Raw genomic sequence first — 16,469 nt, forward strand, 5'->3', positions numbered from 1 at the left:
TGTGTGGCAGAACGCCCACACAGCAAGATCAAATACATCGCGTCCACACTTCAGTGCATACTTCCGCGACGGTGAAGCACAGCGTGCTCATTCTGCTGGACCTCCCGCCTGGCACACTGAGCATATTAAATTAACGAAAGTTTCAAAAGTAAAGCTCATCAGAAAATAGGCTGAGTAGATGTATACACATGACGTGAAGACGTGATAGTTTCTAACTATAATTTGAACAAGTTAGGAAACATAATTTTGTCGCAGGGAAGCTGAAAAGAAATAAGCGTATGGGGGTGGGGCGCAACTATTCATGTATGGTACGAAAATTGTATTTCTGTCATGTTGTTGCAACACACATTAGAACGTCAAGTGATCGACAGTGCTACGTCATAGCCACGGGCCACCACGTTTCGTAATAAAAATTGCCTGAAACTTTTTGACGCGCTTTCCCTGCCTAACATGGGCCTATGGTTCCACGTTTTACTTGTGCAAAATTTGAGCACCGCATTCAGTGAGAATGGCATTTCATCAGCAAAAAAGTTTTGGGAATTGAGCATTTTCAAAGATCTAGTCGCATGAAAATTTAACTAGGAAACTTTTTTTTTTCACTCGCCAACCGACACGGCATCTTAAGTAAATTTTCTAGAATACTTAGTGCAGCCAACCGGCATAACGTCGCACGCACATCTGCACGACGTCAGTATGTAATGGCCAAAAAGAGTCGAATTCTAAGCTGGAATGAACGTCAATAAGATCTCAGCTACTTGATATTTGCAAAATGCACGCTAGTAGGACGTCCTGTAGATGGCATAACGAGACGTGGACGAATCGATTATACCTGGATGGTTATAATATATCGCCGCTTCACTGGGGTTCTGTGGACACCTGTGAAACATAAATGGTTATCTGAAGTGGCTGCTATGTTCGCGGCGGATGCTCGCTTCGAGCGCGGGCACTGAAACTATGCGACTGGGGCCGCACATGCATGCGCCGTGAAAACGGAGGGCAAGCACGATCGGCAAACTGAGGGTCCGGCGTTCACTCGTTCCGTGCGCTGCTTTCTACCGTTCGCCTCCTCGAGCACCAAGGTCTCGCACGAAGGGGCGTTGCGCGCGCATCTTGTCTCTCACTCGCGTTTCACGCAGTGCTTGATTATCGCATTGATTTTGCGCTTCAGGCGCTCGTAAGTTGCGGACTTGGCTCTTTATAGACGCTCCGGCGCCAAGCACAGCGCAATGACCCGAGCAACCCTGCAAACGCGCGCTTAGGTGCAGTCCATAGCGCGGCCCCTCAGTACCAGAGCCGGGAACGGAGAAACAAGTCAAGTCAAGTCAATTTATTTCAGCATTTCTTTTGTACAAACAGAAGAATGCTAGGACAAGCACAAAAAGCTGCTAAGCTGCAGCTTGACTGGGTGCTTGCCCCATCACTTGGCAGAAACAAGAGACAGAAAATACATTTGAGTGAAAAAAAACATTTTTTTACAGATATCAAATGGTCATGTAAAAGCATGGAAAAAAAACACAAAGTACATCATACAGAATACTCAAAAATCTGTAGCGACTGCTCTGTTATAGTATGTCACTGAAAAAAATATAATGAACAGTAGCGCACAGAACAGCAGTCTACAGAAAACGCTAAACACATGACGTAAAATAATTAGAAACCTCTCTACAAGAAAATTGAACAGAAGTACAACATAAATATTTCAATTCGATGTAGTAGTCTAATCATACAGTCAACGAACGGTCTATATCTTTTAAGAGCACCAGCGATTTAGTAGAACAGTTTTCCATTTTTTGCGGGTTAAGTTATCTATGTCGATATTGTCTTTTTCCAGGTCACCTAAAAGGGTAGCTATGCGCGATTTTAACCTGTTTCTTCCATGACATGTTCTTGAAAAGGGAGTCAGCCAAGTGCTTCTATTTCTGAGCGTATAGGGTATGTCGGATGGTTTTGTTAAGGTGCATAAAGTAAGAAAGGTGGTTTCGTTTTGCTTAAGACTGTTTTTGTATTTTAATAGTAGAGTAAAGTCATACAATAGCTGAAATGGAAGTATGCCATATTTTAGAAACAGATCCTTTGTATGCGCATCGTGTACTACATTCGCTATATGACGCAGTGCCCTTTTCTGTAGAGTACACATTTTCTGAATGTTCCTCCATGAAGTAGTTCCCCATATAAGAGTACAGTAGTTAATGTGAGTTGCAAAGAGAGCGTTATAAAACAATAATTTAATCTTGTCCGTCAGTACATGACGAAGCCTAGAAAGCACACCGCACGCTCGTGACAGACTTGCACATACACGCTGTACATGAGCATCCCAGCTTAAGTGTTCGGTGAAGATAACTCCTAGTGTTTTAACCTCACTCACAACAGCTATTTTTTCACTCCCTAGGTACAGATCAAGTGAATGGTTAACTGGTTTTTGAGAAGGTGTGAATAAAACTGATTTTGTTTTTTTTAGTATTTATTTCAAGTGAATTTGCCATACTCCAGGTGTGCATTTTTTGAAGTGTTGAGTTTGCTAAGCAAGAGAGCTCCTGAACATCGTATGCTTGGATGAATATGATTGAGTCATCGGCAAAAATAATGAATTGCGCATTGTTACTAACTTTTACGATATCATTTATATATAGGTTAAATAAGATCGGCCCTAATATGCTCCCCTGGGGTACCCCTGCAACAATATCTTCTAAAGAGGAAAGGTGATTTGTGATTGCTACTGCTTGTTTCCTATGCTTTAAGTATGATTGTAAAAGAGAAAGAGGTAGGCCACGAAACCCATAGTATTCTAATTTAGCAAACAAGATTCCATGACTTATTCTATCGAAAGCCTTGGAGAAGTCAACAAAGATGCCTAGCGTTAATTTTTTGTCTTCAAAACCCTGTAATATTACTTCTTTCTGTGTTAGCAAAGCGAGTTCTGTGGACATGCGCTGGCGGAAGCCGAACTGTTGCGGTGATATAAGAGAGTGTTTTTCGCAGAACGAGGCAATTCTTTTACCAATTACTTTTTCCAAACCCTTAGAAAAAACTGGGAGAACAGAAACGGGTCGATAATTTGAAAAATCGTTTTTGTCCCCGCTCTTGTATAAAACTGTTACTTTCGCGTGCTGCATATTTTCAGGAAAAATGCCAGTAGTAAGAGAAATGTTATATATGTGGTTAAGCACGTACACAAGAAAGTCAAGTACATACTTTATTGGCCGTATTTGAAGACCATCAATATCTCGAGCTTTACTGTTCTTTAGGTTTGAGAATATGAAATAAATTTCCTCGGGTGTAGTCGGAGAAAAAAATGCGGAGTGAATGTTAGGTTCATTTAAAAAGCTCATAGCTGCATTGTTGTGGACGCCTGACACTAAATTAGTAAAGTATGTATTAAATTGGTCAGCTAGCTCTCGGCCCTTCATAAGCCTATTATTGGATGTAAGCTGTAGTTCATTGAACTGACTACTGCGATTCAAGAGCTTGTTAAGTTCGCGCCATAAAGCTTCCCCACGGCCGGTACATCGTAAGAACAAGTTTTCGTAATATAAATTTTTCGTACTGAGCAAACGTTTTGTTACATAATTTTTAATTTTTTTAAATGAGGCTAGGTCAGTAGGATCCCGTGTGTGCATGAACTTTGAGTACATTGCATTCTTTTTTTGTATTAAGTCCATACATTCAAGTGTAAGCCATGACTTCCTGATTTTCTTAGTCTTACTTATCGTTCTAGGTCTAAACGAGTTGTCATACGCTATTTTAAAAATTTCCATAAAAATTACATACGCCTCATCAGCATCTGTGCATTGAAATACTGGTGTCCAATCTATGTTTTCTATTTTATGACGAAACATATCCAGCGTTCTTGTGTTAATATCTTGAATAATAAATGTATCGGGATTATCTGTTCCGTTTCTTTGTAACTCATTTTGTTTGCAAAACATAAATATGGGCAAGTGATCACTCACATATGCGGCAATGACGGCCGACGCAATGTTGCTGTCTGTGCAATTGGTTATAAACAAGTCCAAAAGGGTTTCAGAAACGCAACTAATGCGTGTGGGTTCTGATATGACGTTCATGCAGTCAAACGAGGCAAGTAACAGTTGTAACTCACGGGAATGAGATGTGGAATGAGAACGCGGAGACAATGCGAAATGGAAGTACGGGAATCGAACGCATATGCGAATCCCTTGTGGATTCTGGGACGCAGGCGAGCGTTATTCCGTCGGACGCCGACAAGGCGAGCAAGAAGCGAACGCGTCTTCTGCTCTCCACGGCTGCTGCGAAGGGACTGCAGAAAGGCGAGGGAAGGCCCCCATGGAAAGTGCGTGTGGCTCCCCGCCAATCGAGTAGCGGGAATGGGCGACAAGGAACGGGGCACCTCGCTCGCTCGTTCGTTTATTCCGTTCGTTCATTCGGGATATTTGATTACACTGACAATCATCGTCGATAATTGCTGCATGACTTTTTTCTTGTATGCCACGAAAAAGAAGAAAAAAAGTAGTTTGATGAACTCCACTCTTCCACTTGTTCCATTCTTCAGTGAATAAAGGACAATAATAAATGCATATTATGCGTGTTTATGCTATCGTGACAAAGTGCTTTGATCTTTTTATTTAAGTGCGAATGAAAATACAATTTTCGTAAAAAAGTTGTGCCTTTTTCTCGGCAGTTTCCTTCGTTGTTACTTCGTGTCGAAAATATTTAGAGGAAAATGTGCGCAATGGAACCCGTCACCCATTTTTCATTTCGCTTGTGAATTTATTTCTTAGCCGCTAACTACTTAAAACACTTAAAAAAGTCTCTAAGCGCGTTGTATATAAACGGAGCAATGGTGTCACCTAAAAAATAAAAAAGATATTTGTGCTCGTGTAGGCTAGAAGCGTTCGCGTTGCGAAACAGTTTTTTGTACGGAACCGAAACGAGCGCTGTCCTTTAGTGCCAACTTAAACGAAGCTGACGAGGTGAAAAAAAGGACAAGAATAACCTGAATTTTCCTTTTTTTTATGGGGGGGGGGGGGGGCGCTGTTTTACACATGCTGCAGTAAACAAACATACAAGAGGGACTTAGGTGGAAAACGTCGTCGGCGTTGGCCACTGCTTACCATTCGGATTTTTTAAAGGCGAATACCTAAGTGGCTCATACCGCCGATGGCATTGAAAATAAGCGCGTTCCAATTCTTCAGAAGCTATCATCATCATCAATGGCTCATACCCCTCCTAAGTAAGCAAAAAATGCACTGGCTTATCTGTCTCGTAATGAGGAGGCTACAAGCCCTCAGTAAAGTGAAGCTTACTGTGCATACATTCATTGGAATCACGCACACAACGTACAGAAATGCGGCGTCTATTCGAGTAGTACAAAAAAAAGCCACGTGACCTTCTCAATTGCTCATACCCCGGAAAACAAGCAAAAAAGGGCAAAGGTTCATACCCCCGTAAGGCTGAGGCTACAAGCGCTCAGCGAAGTGAAGCGAACAGGGCATACATTCATTGAAATCACCCACACGCCACACAGGACAGCGTACGGTTCAATCCCCTGCCGAGGGAATGCGACGTAAAGTCGAAGAGGAACGTCGTGGGCGCGAGTCCGACTCCGCTGCACGAGCGCGCGAAGCCGCAGCTAAGCGTCGAAAACGAGACGAAGACGCCGAACTGCGAAAGGAGCAACGCGACGATGCGAGACGGCGCCTTACCAAATGTGAAGCACGCTTTCGCCTTCTCGTGTTACAAGAGTGTAACATGCTGCCGAATTTTCATTTTTATTCGCTAATTTTATTATGTCTATTGCCGAAAAATACAAACCTAGCTTGTTGCCGGCGTTGCCACCAACCCGTTGCTTCGCATATAGCAGCGAACAGCAGAAGGAGAAACAAAGGTAAAAACATAGCAGCTATGCGCGTAACTATGCTGTCAAGCGAGCAGTTTAGTTTTGCCATGCCTTCGGCAAGATGACATATGGGGTCTTGCTGTAAACCCGCCGTGGTTGCCCAGTGGCTATGGTGTTGGGCTGCTGAGCACGAGGTCGCGGGATCGAATCCCGGCCATGGCGGCTGCATTTCGATGGGGGCGTAATGCGAAAACAACCGTGTACTTAGATTTAGGTGCACGTTAAAGAACCCCGGGTGGTCAAAATTTCCAGAGTCCTCCACTACGGCGTGCCTCATAATCAGAAAGTGGTTTTGGCACGTAAAACCCAATAATTTTTTTTTTCTTGCTGTAAGTCGATAGATGGCGCATGACACTTCCGATATCTCCTATTCTTTCGTCCCAACCACAAGCACGGATCGGAACCATCTTTCCGCCAACATCGCCTCCATAATCGATGCCAACAACTTAAAGACCATGTCCACTCACTCCATGTAATTATGCTTGCTGTTCTTAAACCACTTCTTCTTGTTACGTTATTACATTAAGAGTAAATAAATTATGTGAAATGAAAGAGAATAAAAGGTAATAAAAGAACAGACGAGATTTGTAAAAATCTGTCTTTCACCTGCGGCAAATTATATTTTCGTTCACGTTCGTTTCTATTTTCTTTACAATATTCTTCCTTTCAGTTTGAAACACAGCTGCACGGTTTATTTACTCCGATTACAAAACATCATCATCAGTTTCTGGCATGTTAGGCCAACTTGGACTGGATCCGCTCCACGCGTGCGTCGTAAAATCGCCAGGCTGAATTTTTTTCCACTCGTTGTTTCATAATCAAACAGGTTTAGCAAATGCCACATATATTACCCATGCTCCACAAAGGTCGTCGCGTATTTTTCATTCTAAAGTAGTACAATCATACTTTGCCGCACTAAAATCTTTCAGAAATCATTTTTTCCACTTACGAGCGAAGACTGGAATCATTTACCGGAATGTGTTGTTGAATGCACATCTTATGTTTCATTTGAAAATATGTTGCAACAGCATCTTGTGTAAACCCTCTCCTGCTTCGGCAGCATTGCTGCCTGCCCAGTATTGTATAAATAAATAAATAAATAAATAAATAAATAAATAAATAAATAAATAAATAAATAAATAAATAAATAAATAAATAAATTCTCGGATGCTTTACTTGGCTTCATTGTATGTTGGCTTTATATGGTCATGACTAACAAAAAACCAAGCCCCTCAGTTTCCCTTATTCTCTCGTTTATTCGCAGAGAGGGTCTCGAATCTGGCGGCCCTAATGTAATTAAGTAGCACGCGAGGATTTTTTATCCACGTGCCTGCTCTCCTAAGTTCACGTGTTACGGGACGCCATTGGACAAAAAAGGGATGTTCCAAATCAGTTCACCATGCTGTGAGTGAACCGAAATACCTAAGGTAGTGGAAGGATTCACAGCCGTCGCCGTAGCACAACTGGTTGTGCAAGACACGCGTAATGCGGAGGTTGTGAGTTCGGCTCTCACCGGCGGCAGGTTATCTTTTCCTTTACTTTAATTTCGCTTGTCGTTATTATTTTGTATATTGCAGCGAAGCTGTATATGGCTAGCCGATTCGTCCTTCCGTCCGTCTGTCGCCTGTACGCCGAAAACTCCTCCAGGGCAACCCTATGCGCATTCGCGAAAAAAAAAAGAGAAAGAGAGGCGCACGATTGGGCTACGTTAGTGGTGACGTCGTTGCTCTCCGTCGCAGCCGAGCGCGGGCGCAGCTATTTCTCTCCGGCTCCCTAATGGACAGCCCACGCGTCATACGTTCTCCTGAGGAGCAGGCAGCTTTCGATTAATAACGCCTCGAGCAGAACCGGGAACGTGCTCGCCTACGCCGTACCGATGCTGCAGCCCGAGCACAAGAACAAGCTCGTGGAGCCGAGCGCAAGCAGCAACTGCGTACCGAGGATCTGGCAGCATACCAAGCCGTCGTTTAATGAACTGCCGGCATTAACCCAGTGGTAAACACCGGGGCCGACGTTTCAGCTTCCCTGGTTAACCATGTGCATGGAGTTCTTGGGCGATGATTTTTTTTCAACTTGAACCACAGCTAATTTCCCCGATGCTTTCCTTGGCTTCCTTGTCTGTTAGCTTTATATGGTCATGGCTAACGAAAATCAAGCCCATCGGTTTCCCTTCTTCTCCTGCTTATATATATATATATATATATATATATATATATATATATATATAGACGCGTGTACTTTATCTTTTTCGGGTGACCGCTTTTCACCACCTAAGAAATGTTATGATACAGCGCAGGACACGCCTGAATGTCTCGGAAGTTTCTAGAATGTTTTCGACGGTTCTATCCGCTGTCTGTTGTCACCGAACCTTGTGTAATCTGATTTCATGTATGCGCGAGGCGAATGGTGTAGAACTTTCTGGAAGACACGCGGGCACCTCCTATTACTGTGGAAGCTTCGATGACTCATGTATAAAAGCCGACGCGTTTGACCGGCCGATCAGATTTTCGAAGATCGCCTAGTGTGTTCACCGCTATCGTTGTGCTTTGAGTGTAGCCTGTTTTTGAGGGCGCAGATTCGCCCAATAAAACGCTAGTTTCGCCATTCAGTTTTTGTTACTGCGTCCTTGGCCGTTACTACCACGTGACAATATATATATATATATATATATATATATATATATATATATATATATTACAGACAGAAAAATAACTGGAGAGTTCACAGGGACTAGAAATTACAAAATAGTTGCAGTGCTTGAATGGTCACATGTACCAATTCCCCTCAAGATTTCAAAGCTTCGAAGGTCTCTAAGCAAATTAACAGAGGCTGAATACGGTGTTTCTTCCATGGTAGCAGCCAAATACTACTGAATACGTTACTGGTACATTGGCAACTAATCTTGCAGCATGCTTACTTTAGTGGTCACAGACACAAAAATCTACTGTAGGAGTTTACTCGTACCAAATGTTAACAGGATTTGCGTGTGCTTGATTCAGCGGTCACACAAACACAAATTCATCCCAACAAGTCCTGGGTATCAAACGGTCTCAAAGGAAGTGACCAGAGGCTGATTGTGGCTGTTGTTCTATAGCTACCGATACAAATATTACTCGAAAGATCACAGCTATCTTGATGACTATACAGTTTACTGAAGCTTGCTGCAGGCCGGCTTCAGCGGTTGTAGACACAAAATACACAGCAGTTTACAGGTACTAAGACATTTAGTGGAGGATTTCTGTGAATTGGCTTCAACATTCAGAGAGATAAGCTATCCCAGAGTTTACAGGTACATGGGCCACTAAGAAATTTACTTAATGCTGTCTGTTATTTCTGTCTGTATGCATATATATATATATATATATATATATATATCCATGTGTGAAACAAAGCTTTCATATCGTGCTCATTTGGTCCGTATATATATCTTACTGACAACCACGTATCATATACCGCCACTTTATTCCAGGTTTAGAATCGCCGTACACTCAATGTATTGTTTCTGCACTTATGTGAGATGTACTGGACCGAATCACTTTCCGTTCTAAGACAGCAAATGCACCGTTGGTTCACACTTCGCAGGAGTCGTGGAGCAGTGGAGACGCGAGGAAAGCGATGCCGCCTGTGGGCTGCGGTGCTAGGAGGCCTGAGTAAGTCCAGTCGAGGCTGAGAGAAGAGATATCGGGACTGGCTGCCAGTATTCGTATACTATGATGGCGGCCTGGACGCGCTTCGTGGTGCTTCGGGAGGTGTGCTTGGCAACCATTTTGGTGGCGGCAGCAGCAGCAATCTTGGTGGCCCCATTAGCCTCCACATCGGACCTTCCTGCTGAGGTAAGCGAAATCGTCATTTGTTTAACCCTCCGAAAGCCCAATTCCCGGCTGTACTTCCCGTATTTGGCCGGGGCGTTATTAAGACATTTTATGAGTGGAGGGTGAAGGAGCAAAATAAAGAAATAATTGCGACTATTTCATTTCTAAGAGAAAGTAGGTTACCGCAGAAGCTGCGGCCGTTTGAGGTTTTAAGAACACCGAAAGTAGTCACAACTAGGATTTCGAGTATATTGTCATTGAAAGGTGCATCAGCTTTATCAGCGCGCTGTTGCTCGTCTGCAGAGTTTTAACCGCTATTCCTGTCCAAGGGCTCCTTGCTTTCTCTGGCAGTTTAACCTACGGTGCTCCGTTGAAATCTTGGTAGTCTATGCAGCCATCGCTCCTGACTGAAACATGCAGTGTTGTCACACATGCCACTGAAACATTAAGTTTAGCCACGAGAAACTCGCGCATGTAGGATGCGTTGACTCGTGAAATATCTATAAAACTAGTTTGACGCCTCCGATGGTTGATGGACGAGCGAGGGGAGTATGTATGATGCCTGAAGTAACGCCGATCCAATGCAATGACAATTGCACATCGGCATATTTTGCTTTTTTTTCCCGTAATAGTGACTGGTGGCGCTACCGTTCTGTTGCCATGAAACCGCGAGCTGCCCTTGTGTGACCATAGTGTAGGCCTTCATCCCTCGATATTGATGACCCACTTCAAGAAAACCGACGAGATAACGCCTCAACTATGATGCTGATGTGAAATAAAGCGTAACGAAAGTTTACAACAGCATTAACTTCCCGTGAACGGCTACCCGTTCGACCTGAATAGGCGAAATGTCGCCTTGCCAGGCGATGACTTAATTTTCGTTACACCCGGAAGACTGAGATGAGCCTCGAAAAAAAAAAACCCCGCTCTTCAGTAAAAAAAAAAGTGCCTAATAGATTTGATACCTTGTACTAGACGCATAGGTATATAGGCTGCATGGCGAATGTTGCAGCGTTTCCCGCTTGAACTTTGCCAGTTTTATGTTAACGACATCAGCGACGTGGGGACAGGCATTGCGGAGCAAGATGACCCCATTCCTCAATTTCCACGTCATTTGTTTTTGATTGTGACACGTAGCCGATCCGACGTTTTACAATGTCCGAAACGATTGAGTCTCTCTAGGTCTAGCAAATTCAATCATTTATGGCCCCTGACGACCGAAAAAAAGGCAACACCTTTTCGGAAGAAATGACGGCCTTCGATTTTCTTGGGGGTTATGAATTCAAATGTTTCCTCTGTAAGCTTTGCCGTCGTCTTTCAGGCTCGTAATTGTGGCACCATGATTCGTTCCCGGTCACAATAACAGACAAAAAGTCGTCACCCGCATTGTGATACAGGTTTAGATGAGTCAAGGCAGCGCCGAACCTCTCCGTCTTCTGTCCGTTGTTCAAAATCTTGGGCACCCACTGCGCATACAGGAGCCGATAACCGAGATGTTCATGAATTATGGCGTGACCCGAACCATGACGGATGTTCACACGCCCTGCCAATTCACCGATGCTTATCCTCCGTTCTTTTCTAATTAGCATTTGCAATTGTGTTGGGGTGATTGCAGGGTGGCTTTGGCACGGTCTTGGATCGTCTTCGCAACTTTCACGTCCTTCTTGTAACCGTTTGCTCCAATGCTTCACAGTTGCCAATGAAATGCAATGTTCAACGTACACGGCAGCCACACGGCGACTAATTTCTTTTTCCGAAACATCTTCAGCTGTCAAAAACCTCACGACAACATGCCGTGAAACTTTCGGAGTGTCCATTATGCCACGAAACCAAGTTCAACCAAATGTACAAGAGCATTAAAGAACTGTTATCCTCACACCTGTGTGTCACTTTCGTAAACGATAGATGCCTCTGTGCTATGTGCCTGCCTGGCAGATAATGAACCGAACCATTATTGCGCGGGGTGGGTTGGCTGACTTTCATTTCACTAGCCCTCGTGCATTAGAAATCAGAAGATACAATGGAATATGCAAATGCGAAGATACAGCTTGATAAAAGTAAAAAAAGTGTCACTGGAAACAAAGTTCACTGCATGTATGCACAAAACCTCGCGACAAGATATTTCAATATGCACAGAAGTCTCCAATAAATCTACGTGTCTAAGAAAAAGTCACTATATAAAATGCGTCCAGCAAGGCCAATAAACATGTTGCGCAACCACGGATTCACAGATCACAGCCCCCCCCCCCCCTCCCTCGACTCCCTCTGATGTATCGCGCGCGACAGGAGGCGGCGAGCTTCCTCCCTGCTTTTCTCCGTTGCGCGCACAAGATTGAGCCACCATGGTCGGCTCACCCTCCCCACCCCCCCTTACGCTTTCACTTCTGCATGCAGCATGCGGCGCGTGGTCACGATGTTATCGCCCTTGAACTTTAAACGGAACATTATGGCGACGCGATGGCGATAATTGCTACCGCAATAATATAATGAATATCCGCCAACTGAAGCGTCCCGTGGCCCATTACTTTGCACAAAAGAAGAAGTAACAAAATCAAACTTTCACCATGCAACAATTTGCTGCGCCGGAACAATGTATTTTTTTTTGCTTTTGTAGGGCGGGGGCATGGAAATGAAAAAACGCAAGGAAGGCATATTGACCATAACGGAATGCCTACTTTGGGCGCCTAATGCGGCTAACCAAGGAATATCGAAGAAAACGTGAGACGATTGGTCCACAGATAACCATAGGCATGTTGTGCGATATCGTATACTAATTTTCCGGAGAAGTTGCGCTCAAGCGAATGCGTTGCAATTCGTCGAGTCCCCGTAGTGATATCGGCGAGCGGCCATGCATTTGTTTCTTTTTCTCGTCTGCTAACCAGAAAGCGTCCAAAACTATGTCAGGCGAAAATCCACTCGGTCAGAGAAAAATGAACGCGCATCGAAGTGCGCCTCGCGCGGATCGGGGCAACACACGAGAAACGCAATGCAATCTGGCTGGTTCCGGCAGCCCGCGGGTAGCGAGAACAAAAAAAAAGAAAGAAAAAAAAAATGAAGAGGCTCAATGTGTCCTCAGGAATGAAAGACAAAGTAGAAAAATAAATAAGAACGTAGTTACCTTTGCTGGCTTTAGTACCTTGACATGGATGCTTTGGCGCAGGTGAAAAAAATGTTGATATTCTTTTCTGTGACATACTGCCACAAATACCACAAATAAAACGTTGTTTTCCGGGTGATGGGGCCAGTCAAGCTGTTAAATGCAGCTTTTTTCCCATCACACCTAACCACGTCCATGTGCACTTTTATGTACCATGCCATGTGGTTGAATAAACTCAAACTCAACTCAAATGAACCACCACAACGCTTCGTCTCATCGGATTTCGCTGCGTGCTTTGTAAACTTGTCTGATAGTGTGTTGATTTGGCTTGTCTCGTTGTATGGTCCGATGTAGGACTTTAGAAAAGTCAACGCACCTTTGGCTCCAAATGTTTATAACAACATTAAGCCCACAATGTTACGGAATTGAAAATCTAAAGCACGACTTTGGAAATGTCAATGCATCTTTCCCATCAACAGTTTATGATAACTTCATACCCATAAAGTTCCAGAAATGATATCCATGTGCTCCGTCGGTTCCGCGGCCTCCGCGATATGCCACGACGAGCCCGCTCGCCATCAAAACGCCCTTGAAACTTTGTGCTCGGGAGGGGCTCCTTGCGTTACGATATGCGACTCCCTGTGCATGGGCATTGCCGCGAAATCCAGTCCGATTTCGCACTGTTTGCGCTAAAATGTCTTTTCGAGCATGAAAACGACATTCTAGACTAAATCCAGCATGATTTCCGGCGCCGGGGGTTATTTTGGTTGGCGCGGCACACGACAGCACGAAAAAATTTGGGGGGGGGGGGGGCTGAAGCCCCATAAGCCCCCCCCCCCCCCCCCCCGGCTACGCCCCTGACGGTCACCATACTAACTGCTCTTCTCTACATGCACCGCTGACTTAGTAGAAAATAAATTATGGGATAAAACCAGAAAGGCAATTTAATTTGACCACGGACAGGTCAAGTTGTCCGTAGTAGATACAACACGGGAGTCTGCCGAAAAGGAGGAGAAAAAGTAAGGCAGCCCTTATCAAAATATGTTTTGTTCTTATACTCGCGCTCGTTACGTCTGTAGTACGAGAAGGAGCACGCGGAGCATGGGTGAAGATGAGGGCTTGTTCCGCTTGGCGCGATTCTGATAAAATGCGTTTATAGACCATTCCAGCGCATGTGTTTATAGTACGTAATCGAGACCCACCGTTATATACCGCGCTGGTTTTGAAATATTATCGTAGCGTCCATATGCTTTGACATGCGCATGTCGCCTAAGCTTGAACACAATCCGCATAATGTGCATTCAGCTGCGCCGCGTGTCCTTGAGTCGACATGCAATGATGATGCACGGTACATCGTCCCGACGCGACACAGCTGAGAGTGATCCGCATCGCACCTTAATTCGGCCTAGAGTAAATACGTTACATTAGTGGACCGACTATTTAAAGATTATTATTACGATCGGTAGTGAGAGACGAAAGAATGACTGCGGCCAGCGTCACGTGGTGGCTATCTGTCGCACGCTTTCGAAATATTTGGGATTTCAGTCGGTCACAGTTTCGAACTTCAAGGCCTTGTGTCCAAGGGGCGCAGCGGAAACGCGCCACAAGCCGCAAGACTCGATGGAAAGCACAGAGCGCGAGGTGACCATCGCTCGTCGCTTCTCGACAGCTAAAGGCAGAACATTACGATGAATGCACAAAGCCCTAAAAAAATTATGGGGTTTTACGTGCCAAAACCACTTTCTGATTATGAGGCACGCCGTAGTGGAGGACTCCGGAAATTTCGACCACCTGGGGTTCTTTAACGTGCACCTAAATCTAAGTACACGGGTGTTTTCGCATTTCGCCCCCATCGAAATGCGGCCGCCGTGGCCGGGATTCGATCCCGCGACCTCGTGCTCAGCAGCCCAACACCATAGCCACTGAGCAACCGCGGCGGGTAGCCCTAAAAAGGACGAGGTAAAAATACAGGACGAGTGATAACTTATAACTCAAAGTTCAATAGGGAAATGAGGCATAAAGGCAAATCTAAAGAAAAAGTAACACAACCAAGAAGATAACAAAAGCTACATCATCCTTAATCTAAAACTAACATCTAGCAAAGTACCTTCACTCGATTAAGCAGAGCATGCCCACATACAGCCTTACAGCTATTGCTTGCATAGATTGCTTGGACCTCAATGCCCGAGAGCGTGAGGGAAGTCTTGCTGATGCGTACTATACAACGCCCAATGTGACTTTAGCTTCTGTCACAAGCCTCTTCACAGGGCGTGTGATATATCACTTGCGCTATTATTTGGCAAAAAGAGGCATCCGCTACGTACTCTGTAACAGACTTGTACGTAACGAAATACTTGTAATTAACTACTCGTAATCAATTAAATTCTTTGGGTAATCTTGTAATTTAATCATTGCTTTGCTGACTCGGTAATGATCACTCTAATTTATATTACTTTTTTCAGCAACTAATTACATTCAACCGGTTATTTTATTCGCGAGAAAGCTGTAACAAACAACGCGGATTCGAGGAGCTCAATTTGGCGGGAGCTGCACTGGAAGGCCCGAGATGGTGCCACGCGGCAGCCTCGCAGGGCAGGCAGGCGCACCCGGGGGTTCAGTATTTGCTTTCTCATCTCAACAGCTCCACCAGAGGTCGAGCGATGTATTGAACAAGTGCTGGTGTGTATCGATAGCAAATTACACTTGGGACGTAAATACTGGGAAATCACACGATGTTTTCAGCTTTTCAACCGGGAGCGTCTTCTTCTCATTCCCAGCTACAATGAAGCGCTGCGCTTGATTATAGCTGAAGGACGGGGCTGAAGGACCCAGATGCTGAGTAACATTGTGCGCAAGATCCGTATACGTTACAAAATTGAGTGAACGTCCCTGTCTTTCGTTTTTCACCCGCGAAGGACGTCTACCCTCTCCCGCGCATAGCGCATAGATTTGCGCTCAGCGTATTGGCAAGCACCCATGGCAGACGCCGATCGGCCGAAGACAGCTTTTGCCACACCCGACGGCTGATACGAATTTGACGCAATGCCTTCTGACTTTGCAATGCGCCCGCAACTTTTGAGAGCATGATGGACACAGTTCTACGTGGCCTGACACGGCACACGTGCTTGTGCTATCTTGACGTCGTTGTACTTTTTGATCCTGACCTCACCACGCACGTTCAACGGCTCCGGTGTGTTTTAACTTGTTTAACAAACACTGGTCTACAACTAAACCTAAAGAAGGGCCGATTTGCAGCTTCGCAACTGACAATTCTCGGGGCGCCTATAACGTAAAGCTATTCCAAACTATTCAATGTAAATTCTGCAATCAGCCCTCCATTATTGGTCCAAAAATTTTCGGGCCAGCCTTACTTCGCCTGTTTGTCACGCGACGTCACGAAAACCACGACAGCTCCCCATTTGATATGATATGTGCACACTGATTATGCGTGATTAGACCGAACTAAAACAAAAATGATTATTTCTGATTCGGCGTCTTTTTCGCCATAATACTCTGCCATTGATCAAACGTTTTCGGGCTTCGCCCACTTCATGTATCTGTCACGCGACGTCACAAAAGCGCGAAATCTCGTGTCGTCAAAGTGACGTGTACGCGTTAAAGACGCCTTAATATGCCGAACAAAACTGAATTATTTTCTGAATAGCCGGAGGCTGCCCCGGTCCCA

At 44.7% G+C, this 16,469-nt stretch overlaps 1 protein-coding gene across 1 annotated transcript in view; it reads left to right on the plus strand.

Annotated features, from left to right (window-relative positions):
- The window catches only part of Mp (collagen XV/XVIII-type protein multiplexin), a 383,840-nt gene that overhangs the window by 112,633 nt on the left and 254,738 nt on the right, over nt 1-16,469 (plus strand). The window contains exon 2 of the mRNA XM_050168496.3: nt 9,458-9,708. Within this exon, the coding sequence (XP_050024453.2) occupies nt 9,586-9,708 (123 nt within the window). The 5' untranslated portion in view covers nt 9,458-9,585. The remainder of the gene's footprint in view (nt 1-9,457; nt 9,709-16,469) is intronic.

The sequence above is a fragment of the Dermacentor andersoni genome, chromosome 1 (assembly GCF_023375885.2).
Source record: "Dermacentor andersoni chromosome 1, qqDerAnde1_hic_scaffold, whole genome shotgun sequence".
Taxonomy (NCBI): Eukaryota; Metazoa; Arthropoda; class Arachnida; order Ixodida; family Ixodidae; genus Dermacentor; species Dermacentor andersoni.